General features: G+C 38.3%; 1 protein-coding gene across 1 annotated transcript; it reads left to right on the forward strand.

Annotated features, from left to right (window-relative positions):
• Positions 1 to 4,776: 4,776 nt before the first annotated feature.
• Positions 4,777 to 6,080, forward strand: LOC143576107 (serine/threonine-protein kinase-like protein ACR4). The gene has a single exon (XM_077060292.1). The coding sequence runs from the start codon at positions 4,935 to 4,937 to the stop codon at positions 5,994 to 5,996; it is 1,062 nt and encodes a 353-aa protein (XP_076916407.1). The 5' UTR covers positions 4,777 to 4,934; the 3' UTR covers positions 5,997 to 6,080.
• Positions 6,081 to 13,936: the final 7,856 nt, after the last annotated feature.

Raw genomic sequence — 13,936 nt, forward strand, 5'->3', positions numbered from 1 at the left:
TAGCGTATTTCTCTGATGATCCTGGCATGCAACAAATTTTGTACCTGCTCATTACTTGCCTTTGTTTGTTCAGGTGCCATCTCCCGCTTATTTTAAACAATTGGAGTAAATGCCGGATTAACCCGCAATTTATGTTCCGCAATTTCTCTTGGAACACCAGTCATGTCTGCGGGTTTCCAGGCGAAAACATCTAAGTTCTTAACGAAAAGCTGTTTCAAATGTGTCCTTACTATTTCGGAAATAATGGGACCAATTGTTATCGTTTGCTCTAGAAATTTCAAATTAATCGCTCATTTCTCCGGATTAGTTCTCTCTATAGTCTTAGAAACTCTACTCGGCTTCGAACTTTCTATGTTAAAACAGTGTTTGTTAACATGAATGATTGTTATGCCTGTGCGGGTTGGGATTCCCACCGCACCACGAGATATAGAAAGATTAGCATTGACGTCACCAATTGCCTCTCTTTCCAAAATTATATCATGTTTTGATCTTGCAGGTTTCCAAAAAATCTACATCCTCAGTCCGCGAGTGAAATCCATCACTAAGGGTAATAGGGAAAGAAATAACCCCACGTGGATGCATCACTTCATAACCAAAATATGATACTGGCGCGTGAATAGGTTTCATCATCGCCTTATCTGCCTCATCTAACTGCTCAAAACACTGTCCATACATGATATCTGATGTACTTCCCGTGTCAAAGAAAACATACTAAGACCTATAATGCCCAATCAACGCAGTAATAACCAATGGGTACTTCATACATGGACCACCTTTGACTCGCGGAAACACCACCGGTTAAATCTTCCATTCATCACAATCAATTTCTTGTCGTTTGTATCCACGGATTTTTCCTCCTTGGATCATATGGACATTCAGATCTTGACCTACTTTTTTGGTGGGCCAGAATTGACTTATGCGGGTGGTTTGTGGGTCCCTTGCCTTACATTTTTCAACAAATGCTCCAATTTCCCTAACTTGATTGCTTGTTCAATCTCATTTCTTAAACTAACATAGTCATCAGTGTGATGACCTATGTCATTGTGAAACATGCACTTTTTATTGGGATTTAAGTGTGTTCTTCGCGCAAGCGGTTGCAGCTTCTAAAAATCCAAATTTTCTGTAGTTAAAATCTCTGAAGGAGTTTTCTTTAACGGGGTCCATCTGTTATTGTCTTTCCCCCAATTACGATCCTTGTTCTTGTTGCCAATCAATGTCCTTGCATCTGGTTGTTTTGAAGTTTCCGCAGGCGGTTGGATCCCAGACCAAATTGAACCCCACACTGGCTTATTCACCCGCGTAATCTTAAATTCCACCTTTACTTCCTGTTTAGGGCTTTCAAGCCCTAAAGTTTTCTGTGTTCTAGCAAAAAGTTTTGTTGCGGACATAATTTCATCCCAAGTTTTGGAATTCCATCTTTTCCAGTAAAACAACAAATTAAAGCACTGCTCCGCACATTCTTGCGGAAAGCACCACGCAACATATCTTCACTGATTCCACCAATATTCAAATTCTCCTCATTACAACGAGTAATGAAATCTTCAACAAATTCATTGTCCCATCTAATGACATCCAAAATCTTATATGGATCTCGCGAGTGCTTTTTCTGTTGACTGAAATGTTATGAGAACTTTGCCACCAGATCATTTCAATTCTTAATCTTACCATCTGGTAATTTCTCGAACCAATCGCGGGCAGCTCCTGTCAATGTTAAGGCAAACTTGTGACACCAATAGGGTAAAGTCCAAAAACTGACCCCACCGACTGCAGTGAAATTAAGCAGATGATCACTTGGATCGGTCATACCATTATACTTTCCCAAGTTGGTAGGGATTTTTAAGTTAACAGGAATCGGATGTGTAGCAATACGCGGTACATATTTGATTTCTCCGCAAATGCTGCGGGACAATAAGGCTAGGGATGGCAATAGGTCGAGTTTGGTTCGGGTTTAGGTATTCCCAAACCCATACCCGATTACTAAAGTCCATCCCAAACTCGTCGGGTTTTAACCGGGTAGTTACCCGTTGGATTTCGGATTTTCCATCGAGTTTTCTATTGGGTTTTGATGAAATACATGTCGGGTATACTCGGCTCAAAACCCGTTGGGTTTCTACCGGATTTTAACAAAATGTAATTAGTCTATTACAAAAAGTGATTACCATAAAGATAAAGTGTTTCTAACAATTGTCATGAACAAGTTTCGACAAATAATATATTTAGAATATACTACATATATAATATAAAAAGTTATATTGGGTACATCGGGTATATAATCGGGTAAATAGGTCAATGTTATCGGGTAATCGGGTCGGGTAATCGGGTATAAAATCCCAAACCCGTCCCAAACCCGCGAAAAATTTCAAAGCTAATCCCAAACCCGTACCAAACCCTAATGGGTTGGGTATTACCCGTCCCAATTATGTCGGGTTTCGTGTTTTTTCCATCGGGTTCGGGTTTCATTGCTATCCCTAAATAAGGCTTTGTAAAGTCTTCTTCCGCATCACTACAGTACTCGGTATGCCTAATCATCGCATGCAAGCGACTAGTCTCTTCCCTTCCGTAAACCTGACTGTCATCGCTAAAGTAACTAGCTTCATTATGACGGTATGTAGGATCTCTTCGACTCCTCGAAGCATGACTCTGATCATACTCAGTTCTGCGGGAAGAATCCCGCATAACTGGACAACCTCTGTCACGACTTCCTTCCTCAACTTTTTCCTCAAAATACACCTCGGTCCTAACACTCTCCCGGATCTGACTCGGACGTACTATTGAAGGAGGATATGGAGATCTCGACGGAGCATCTTCATAAGTTAGAGTCCTTGCTCGGACCCTTTCCTCCCGCAACATACGTTCCTATTCAGCAATAACTTTTTCTTGTTGTAACTGTAACCATTCCTCTGGAGACTTGAATTTCTCAGATCTGAAAACTTGACGATGAGATCTCGCTGGAGGAGAATTTCCAAATCTGTCTTCCAGATCTGGATTCTAACGAATCCGACGATTCTCCGTTGTCACACGGCCCAGATCACCAGGAGCTGCACCCGTAGGTGCCACAAGTCCGGCAGGACGCTTTGTTACCACCGGAATTTCCATCGGACCTTGCTGAGATTGACTCATACCACCCAAACAATCGGAAAAAATGAAGCTCTAGCAAAAACACGGATGACTCCAATGAAGAAGCATGGATCTAAACTCGGATAATCTAGAAAGTACTTTAAGTGATTGATGTAATATGTGAAGTGTGAATTAATACCTTATGATGATAGAGAAGGTATTTATAGCCGGTGGTTAGGGAAATACTATTGGTATAGTTGTCCTCTTCTAGAAAAAATGTTTTTTGTAACAAACTGGACACGTGTCTACACACGATAGGACGGGGCAACTGGCCATGTGCACCGTTATAACAACCTTGCCATCTGTCCTCCCTTAATTGGCTATTACATCACGTGTTTTCAAGAAAGAATCTTCGCGTAAATCTTCTAGAAAGAAGTTGGTTACAACTGATTTGCTGACGTCACTCTTCTGTCATCTTGCGTGTGACGGGAACGTCTTGCGGATGACCTCTGAGGGAGTCTTGAGTAACTCGCGGATAGTCTTTGGAGTTTTTCATTAATCTTCCTCTGACTTAAGTTATGCGGGTGATGGGGATGTTCCACAGATGACTTCTGAGGAAGCCCTGGATGACCCGCGACTGATCCTTTATGAGTATTTAGATCTTTTCACTACCCTACCTCTATATATAGATATTAAAATTTAGGGTTTAATCTAAACGAGCCAACGAGCCGAGCTAACGAGTCGAGAAAAGGCCAAGCCACGAGCCAAGTTGACCCTGGCTCGAGCTCGGCTCATTTAGAATCGAGCTTTTTTCGTGCGAGTTTCAAGCGAGTCGCGAGCCACGAGCTTGTTGAACAACCCTAGGTTTGACTAGCTTCAAGACATGAATTTGTTTTCGTTTCACTAAATGGTGGTGGAGAGTGAAAATGGCACCTAGTTCTCTATTTGATTTCTGGTTATTGCTTTAATTCACTATAATCCATGGACGAATCTTTGTTTGCCTTTAAAATCGAATATCACGGGTACTTCGGAAGAATTTTTATGCTATGGAAGGGGATTTTTATAAAAGAAACATTCGCCTAACTTCAAGATTACTTGACAAATTCTGTATCCTTTCTCATTTAAGATCTTCGTTCCAAATTGGAAAGTAATCATGATTTGTATACTTTTAGTGGCTATAAATGGGAGTCTTGGGTCTCGTTAAAGGTAAACCTTTTTTGTTAGAGGACTTGATGTGTATTCTAGAGAATCAAGACAAATCAAGAACATAACCCTCGCTATTTGGGAGTCTTGGATCTCCATAAAGGTAATTCAAGACAAGAACATAATCACACTATTTTGAACGTTTATGTGTATTCACAAATTCTTGGTAACATGTCAAAAGTTGAACCGATTTAGTTTTGGCTATTCGGGTTTTATGTTTTAAGGTCTAACGATAGGCGACCATAATATCAATCAGTTTTCAGGTATTTGGGTAACATATTTGTTTGAGATAGACTAATCAGGTACATCTGCAATCGGATCAGGTGAGGTTAATCGAGTACGATTAAAATTAAGGTGTCTAACTCAACTAAAAAGAAAATAGTATTTGACCAATGAGATCTTGACAGGTAAAAGACCAATATAACCTCTAACTATATCTTCCAAATCACAAGTTCTAACTTCTAAGTGTTCACACATTCTAAGTCAAAGCTCTCTCTTTCTCTCACTATATATTGAAACACATCCAACTTCCTATCTAACATCTTGTTTCTTTCTTAATTAGTCGGCTTGACTTTTCTTCATCATCTTGTATTTCTCTCATCAAACCACAAAAAATATTCAATATTCTTTGCTACAACAAATAATTCAAAAACCTTTTCATCTTGGTCTCCAACATGAAGATTACTGAAAACATCGTATACTACGTTGTTCTTGCCTTTCTTATATTATTAATCTTCTTCTTCATCATCTTATTTATCTTCATCCTATTAAGAAAGAAAACAAATTCAAACCATGTGGTCCATGATCAAGCATCCGATCAAGAAAGCCCGTCCGTAAAGCTTTGTGCATCACCCTACAGTTTGGTAGACATCGATGTTGCTACCGATGGATTTAGCGAAAGAAGAATAATCGGAAAGGGGAGGTTAGGAACCGTGTATGCAGCCGTGTTAGCTGGAGGTGAATTAGTCGCGGTCAAAAGAATCCACCCGCGTTTCATTTTAAGAAACGCGGGTGTGGGTGGAGGAATAGGGTTTTCCTCCATACTAAAGTGGTTATCTTTAGCTAACCACCCTAATGTGTTACCCATATTAGGGTTTTCGGAAGGTCCCGGAGAAAGAATTGTGGTAATGGAGTTTTTGGGCATGATGAGTTTGGACTTCTACCTACATCAAAACGTAGATGGCGCGTCTTTATTGGATTGGGGCCGACGGCTGAGGGTTGCGGCTGGTATGGCTCGTGGGCTAGAGTACTTGCATGAAGTGATGGCACCACATGTGGTGCATGGGTGTGTCAAGCCTTCTAATATCTTGATAGATGTGAAGTTTAGTGCCAAGATTTGTGATTATGGTCTATCTTTTTTAGCACCCAATGAGAAAGAAGGGGTCATGGGCTATGTTGACGGCGAATATTGGCTCGAACCGAAAGGTGGTTCGAAAGAAAGTGATGTGTATGGTTTAGGGGTGGTTTTGTTGGAGTTGTTAAGTGGTAGGAGAAGTGAAGGAGGGTTGATTGTGAAGTGGAGTTTGCCTTTGATTAAAGAATTGAAAATGGATGAGCTTTTGGACCCAAGGTTAATGATCCCTAATAATGATATTAAGCCTCTTGTTAGATTGGCTAAAGTTGCTAGTACTTGTGTTAGTAATTCTAGGAAAAACCGGCCTTTGATTGGTCAAGTTGCTGCTATTTTGGACGACTTAGAAGACGAAGTAAGGCTTTCTGGTACTGGGTCGTTTTAGGATAAAAAAAATAATCTTTCTTATTTCTACATAGTTTCGTTTGAACCAAATATTTTCATCGATGCAAAGATCTATCGTGCATGATTTTTTTTCTTTTCTGTCGGTGGAAGTACATTTATTCTTGAATCTTTAGTGTATAATTGTATAAATATTAATTTTAATCATGTTACAAGCCAATCTTGAGTTATAATCCATATGTGTGGCACAAATGTAACGGTTAAACAAAGATGTGTGTTGGTTTGTTCACCAGTTTCATGTTTGGTCAACTAATTTTAGATTTTGTAGAAAATTTCCAATTAAGAATTTGACTTTGGAATCTAGTCAAACAAATCCCAAGAAATTAATATAATAAATTGGAGATATTAAATTAAACATGATAATCTTAACTACTTGTGTCTATTTGTACAAGCGTAATTAGACAACCTTAACTTTTAACTTTCTGTTAATATATATGTAAGCTAATAAAGGTATTCCAGAAGAGGAATAATGCATCAATAACTAATGAGGTGATGCTTCTATCACGGTATCACTTATCAACATGGCGCAGCTTGTCATCGATGCTTAGAGATTAATGTTATTATTATTAGTACTATTTTTAGAACCGGATTGAATCGCTCTATCGAACTGAAAACCGACCATATAGTTGGTTGGGTTGAACGGCCTTCTTTTGCATTATGATTTAAAATCTTTAATCAGATTGTTGTTGCTTAATCATATACTTTTAAGAAATATAAACCATATTGAGAATATTCTTGATTTCCATAATATACGTTCGAGTCTAGACAAACATTTATGTCTATTCCAGTGTCGTTTGTCTCAATTTTAATACTAATACGCACATATGTACAAATATCAACATACAAGCTAGTATTTAAATATTTATTATATATATATGATACATAGGTATATATTTAATGTTTCAAAATCCGAAATGTATATTTATTTTATTTAATTGATAAACGCTTCCCGTTATAGGCTCTTTTTTATACGTTTTATTGTGTTGAAATAAAAACTATATAACTTGTACAAGTACAAATGAACCTTTTTAATCCTTTTCATTAATGTGGTTGTAGTGTTGGAAAGCCTGAGTTTCTTAATGGAGACACATGCTTAATTTCCATATACAATACTTTGGTCTGGGTGGCTCAATAAAGAAAATGAGATTTTTATGATTTTCAGTTCGATCCTAAGGGTGTTTGGTGTTACCACCGGTGTGTCTTCAGACGGTTGGGTTTTCCCCAGAACCGGAGATAACTTGGAGGCATTTAAGGGCTACCTACGACTGAGTTTGGCCAACTGGTGGTGACCTTTTTCTATTGGCTCACTCCGTACGTTGTACCTAGACAATACTTTGTTAATTTATTGGTCGTTGAATAAAAATGGAACCTTTTTTAATTAATATTTAACGAAATAATAAAAAATTTCTGCGGTTACAACTCTCATGAAAAAAAAAAATCAATACGGATAAAACTATACAACAACCATATACATTAGAATCATATCCTTAGCAAAGCTATTGATACTTTGAGTATGAGAAATGTGAAATATAGACGGATCATACCTCTACCGAGGATATAGAGAACTTTGCTTTTAGGAAAATCCAATCTTAATAATTAGTATTAATCCATCGGCACTATTTAGGTTTTGTTGCTTTATGCAATTGGTAACACATGTTTACAAGTTTGATACCTTTTACGCTAACTGTTAGCTTTAAAATATTTTGATAGTTTTAAATATATAATCATGACACAAATCATAAGCTACGCTACTTCATATTGCCAAAAATATCCTTCATTTGTTATTAAATGTTTTTTTTGTCTTTGTCATCTGTTTTTCGATAGGCAACCTTTAATCTTTAATTAACGTATTCTTCACTACATTCACATAAAAAACATTTATTATACTATTCTACCGGTAAGACCGGTTCAACATTTTTAAAAAATGAGAGGATTACTATAATTATACGTAAAAGTTTAAAAGAAGAGTTGTGATTGAGCTTTTTGTCTGTTTACATGCCAATTTATTATAATTATTTGAGGTTAATGAAAATGAATATCAAATAAAAAAACTTACTTAAATATAAAATATTAGCTAAAATTTTAAAACATAGATAGCTAATTAACTATTAGCTACTAAAGAAAATAATGATTTTCATTAAAACAAATAATTTAAGACACGTACATATGTTTTTTGAACAACAAATATTTTCAAGAAAAACTAACAAACAGCTAGATTGATAGAAACATATATAGACCAAAATGAATCAAGATAAATATCTCGCTAATACACAAATCTAACATGCTTGTAGTAGAGTTTTCATATTGCTACACACAATAAGTTATAAGTCCCTTTCATCTATGTACATTTGAAACAAGAAATTCATCTTCCATCATTTAAACATCAAATCTAATGAATCTCTCCACAAATTGATAAAATAAAATGCGATTGAATCTTGTTCAACTTTTCTTACATTCAATCTCATTCCACTAGCGTTGGCAGTTTGATCACTGGAGGTTTAGTTGTGTGTAAATGGACCAATTTCTCAGCTGTTTTGCTGTTTAACCAACCTAATCGGGTAATTCAGTCTGATTTTAATAACATTGATTAGGATATGTTTCTAATTAAACAATATATTTTCATAAAAAACAATTACTAGCTTCTCAACAGGTTTGCTGTTTAGGTATGTTATCGATTAACGCTTTGTTTGTGGTGTGCGCTTATAATGTATATATGTGTAGGCCCTTAGGTGGCAAAAGTGACATTGCACTAGTTTTGACATTATTTTACAAATTTCATAAAAATAACGTTAAAAGTGGCAAAGGGTATGCATCATGTGGTAGTGTTGATAGCTGAAATACAGGGGTGCATTTACCAATCGGCCGATGCCTGAGTGTTATGCGTCTTATGTCTAAAAAAGCTTGATGCAAAACTACCATCGAGTCGCGGTCTCATCGGAACACGGGACTGTCTACATCTTATCCTCTTTATACGCTTTCATAGATTTGCTATTGGTTGGATTTAGTGAATACGATGATATGTTTTTGATTAATAGTTGATGCCGAATATCAAGATACTTGATTTCGTGCATCGAGCACTTGACTTGATATGTTATAATTGTTGTGACATTTATATGTTGTTCATTATATATATTCCTATAGTTGGTATTAAAAGACGGAATGCATTCGGTGGTACATTCAAAATAATTTGAGTGAATATAAAATAGATAAAAATTAAGAACTATGGAGTAATACAAACTCCAATAATTTAGTTATATGAGTAGATGCACCAACCTAGAAGGTTGGCAGAAATAGACATACATGCTATTTTGACGGTGAATAACTAGAAGGTTGGTAGAAATAGACCTACATGCTATTTGACGGTGAACAATTGGACACATATGTGAATACATCAAAGGTTCAATTGATAGCAAGAACACAAACCAAATAAGAAAAATAGAATGTTTAAAGAAAACTCACTTTTAATTATAGAGATATATATAACGAAAAAAAAAACATTGGCGGGCCTATGTTTTGAGAAATGTTGTGAAAAAAATTGTTTTGTGATATATATAGGTGTTAGAATTCCATCTGACCCATGTGAAATTTCGAGAACGATACAGACCGACCTAAATAAAAAATAAACTTACATATTTACAATCTATAATATATATAAACGAAAATATAAAAATCCTACGTGTCGCAATGTGGTCGCTCCCCCTTTTTTGGAGTCACCGGATTTGCTTGATTTTTAAATGGAGGTTTCTCATGTATTTGACCCGAATTCATGTGTATTGGTCTTACCAAACCCAAATATTTCTTAAACGGGTTATAACATCTCATTAAATTAAAAATTATTCTCACCAAATTATTGATGTAAAAATCCTAAAAAATAGGATATACTAAAAATTAATATATTATTTATTAAAAAAAATATATATTATTTAAATTAAAATATCAATTTTATAGTGTAACATCCTACTTTTGGTTATATTAATAAAATAAGTTTCGTCTATTTTATAGTGGGTCGTTATCGGTTTAGATAAATAGAATATGAGTTGGGCTAGTGTTGGGTAAATGGGTATGGGTTATGGACTTAAGTTATGAAAGAAAGAAGGAGAGTCCATGGGCTTAAGCCCATGATCCCCAAATATATAAACCATAATCACCATTAAATCCCTCATTTTACACATATCCCTTACACCACCTAAAACACACCTTTAAGATTTCTCTCTAGTGCCGAAACCAAGAAAGAATCCGAGCACCGACCCGAGGTAATGATAGTTTAATATTGTATGAGCTTAAACCGTTAGTTATAGTCGCGTAACGACGAGCCGACAACGTTAAACCGTTTAAATCACAAGATCCGGGTGGAATCAAGTATAAATCGAAGCTATGATGAGCTTAAAGGTCACCCTATCTCAGATCTGGATCGAACGGGACAAAAAACGGTGAAAAACAAGTTAAAACTCGTTTTTCCGACGTGTTTGCGTTTTTCCGGCGGCTTTCCGGCAATGACGGCGCCGGAAAAGTTTGGTACGAGGTTAGGCGTCAGAGAATGTTTCTGACATTTTCTGACCTAACCCTATTCGTTACCGGAAATCTGACGAATTAGCACCTGATTCGTTAAGGAAATACGGACGAACTAGTAAGTAATTCGCTAAGGAAATAAGGACGAACTAGCTAATTCGTTAACGCCATTCGCTAAGGCCATGAACCCCATTCGTTATAGGGTTCATTCGTTGACCAGATCAGTTCGTCATAGGGGTCAATTCGTTATGCAGGTCAGTTCGTTATATGGGTTGATTCGCTACAGTAGTCAGTTCGTTATGGGGGCTCATTCGTTAAGAATCCCCATTCGTTTAGAACTAAATAATGAACTGGATGTTTGAAAGAATGACAGAACAGTCCTTGGACTTAGAAAAGAATGAATTAATTACAAATCAGCCCTTGAACTTTGAGTTAGCGAATTAAATAATAATTCAAAATCGTAATGGAAAATGTGTTACGACAGTTAATGGAAATAAAATTTTTCCAAGCTGACCTGGCAGCTCGACCCCAGCCAGGGGCTCTGCCCCTTGGACCATGCTAGGGGCTGCCGCCCCTAGACCCCGCTGCCAGGGGCGCTGCCCCCGGACCCCCGTTCGTTGAGGGTAATAATTAAGAATAGAAAGACGATATAAGTATATAAGTAGTGATAGTTATTGATACGTGCAATTGTTAGACAGTTAGTCGTGCACAGATCAAGAAAGGAATTACCATAAACGGTGAACGTAACCGACTTCAGGTGAGTTTCTAGCCCCATTCCTTGTTATGTTTTCGGGGCTGTGTGCACACTCGACGTGATTAGTTAATACATTTATCCTAAGTGATAAGTGTATGCCATATGTGTATTATGTGAAATGTATGAACGGTTTCTTGTCGGTACATGAACGGTCTTCGGAATTGCATGTATCGCCAGGAAATGGTTAGATGTTATACGTATGCTGTAAGATGAAGAATGAATGCTGTATGTACGAAAATTACGACTATGTATATAGAAAAGTATGTTAAAAAGGTATGGAAGAAAGGGTACCGGACCCTAATAATATCCGAGGATGGAGGGCACCGGACCCTAATAATATCCGAGGATGAAGGGTACCGGACCTTAATAATATCCGAGGTATGTAGGGCGAATGCTCTTTATAACGTAAGGTTAAGTTATGAATATATATATATGAAAGAATGATGAACAGGTTATGTATGTAAAGCGTACCTTCGGGCACGTATAGGTGTATGTAAAGTAAGTTATGTGATTAACTAGAACTCACTCAGCGTAGCTGACTTTTAGTATGCGCGCATGCAAATAGGTTGAGGCAGCTCACTTGATTGAAGACACATGGCATGGAATCGAGGATACTGGCATCTCAAGAAAATGTTATAATGTTCTTAAAGACTATGTTCTTTGTTTAAATAAATTTGAATGTTGTTAAGACAAGAATTGACAGTTTTTGTAATATGTTATGGTTGAAGTTATATTCCGCGTAAAGTGTTAATTAACTCTGATATTTAGAACTGCGTTTATGAGTAAACCCAACACCAAAGTTGGGCTACCGGTATCGGGGCCTTACCAGTTGGTATCAGAGCCAGGGCCGGACCGGTGGTGCCAGCGAGGACACTGGATCTCTAAGGGGGGTGGATTGTGATATCCCAAATTGGTTGGGAAGGAGAACCAAGCCTTCTTTATAAGGAGGTGGATACCTTCCCCATCATAACGCGTTTTGGGCGCTTAATGGTAGTGGATGAGAGGAGAATTCCACAGTTAAGCGTGCTCAGGTGGGAGAAGTATGAGAATGGGTGACCACCTGGGCAACCAAAAGCAAATCCGTGAGGCGATGGTGGTACGTCCCGGCCAAAACGGACAATATTATGGTGCGGTGGTAGCTGGGTTGTTACAAGTGGTATCAGAGTAAAGTTCGAGAGATTTAAGTATCCTATATGCTTAGACTCGAATAGAGAATGGGATTAAAGTAAGAAAAGAAAGAAGATGCCAGTTCGAGATAGCCATGTGTCACTCAAGCAAGCTCAGTAACGGTAAAGTGAATAGTTAAATCTGTATGTTAATGTTAGCTTGATTGTTAAAGAAAGGATATGCGAATGTTAGGGATAGGATTACTTGATTGATTAACTGTTTAGGATAGAATCAGCACAAATAGACTCATAAGGGGAAGTGTGTAGGACACGGAAGGTAACGTGATCAGCTAATCACAATTGGCCACTTTTATTACCTGTTAGCCTTACTATCCTTGTACTAAATAGTTTCTTGAGTGATGACGTTTGTGTTTTCCCTTTTTAGAATACGATGGCTGGAACGAAAGGCGATGCGAGAACTGAGGGCCCCACTAGACGTCGTGGCAGGCCTCGTCGTGCCCAACAACCTTCGGTTGAGACCGCTTCCAACGCCGAAGATGAAGGAAGCGCAACTAGGAGAGACCCGAACAACAACGAAGGGTTTCAACTAGATCCTGCAATTCCAGCAGCGATTGTCCAAGCTGTAGCGACTGCTGTAGCCACTGCTGTGAAGAATATTACTCCGGGAGAGTCGGGTGGAAGCCGTGAAAGAACTGCTGGAGGGGTAGGTGGAGATGGTAGGAAAGATGATGAAGAAGAAAGAGAGGCCTCGAGTGTGGTTAAATATGTGAAAGTTGATGAAAGGAAAAGGGGCCGAGGCGGTTGCAACTATAAGTCCTTCAAGGGTTGTGGCCCGCCAAAGCTGACTGGTTTGGGAGACGCAATCGCTACTTTTCAATGGATAACCACCATGGATAAAATTATCCGCATTAGCGAGTGTCGTCCCGATCAAGCTGTCGGTTATGCCACCCAATCGTTTAAAGAGGAGGCGATGTACTGGTGGGAGTCGGTTGAGCAGATGAAGAGTCGGGAGGAGATTAAGGCTATGAGGTGGGATGATCTGAAGGAGCTAGTTATGAAGAAATTCTGTGCTGACGCCGAAGTTGAGAGGGCGGAGATGAAGTTTCTGAACTTGAAAGTTGGGACGATGACACATCGTGAGTACACCACAGAGTTCAACCGAATGTCTAGGTTGGTACCCGATATGGTCAACACTGAGGCTAAAAGGATCAAGTGCTATGTGAGGGGATTGCCACAGAGAGTCCGCACGCTAGTCAGGACGAGTAAACCTGCTACCTTTGACTCTGCTCTCAAGCTCGCAGAGATGGTTTATGCGGACCTGGCTGTGGATGATGATGTGGTGGAAGAAGAGAAGAAGGACAAGAAGTGGGTCGCTCCTGTTAAACGACCTAGTACTTAGTTATGGAACTCTAAGGACAAGAAGCAGAAGGTGTGGGAGTGAAAGACGTGCAAGACGTGTGGGAAGATGCACGGTGGAGAGTGCAAGTGGGGTACTGGTTCGGATGTGTGTCACAAATGTGGAAAGGCGCATGG

This window comes from Bidens hawaiensis, unplaced genomic scaffold (assembly GCF_021521415.1).
Source record: "Bidens hawaiensis isolate Kalapana, Puna unplaced genomic scaffold, B.hawaiensis_p1.1 tig00027996_1, whole genome shotgun sequence".
Taxonomy (NCBI): domain Eukaryota; kingdom Viridiplantae; phylum Streptophyta; class Magnoliopsida; order Asterales; family Asteraceae; genus Bidens; species Bidens hawaiensis.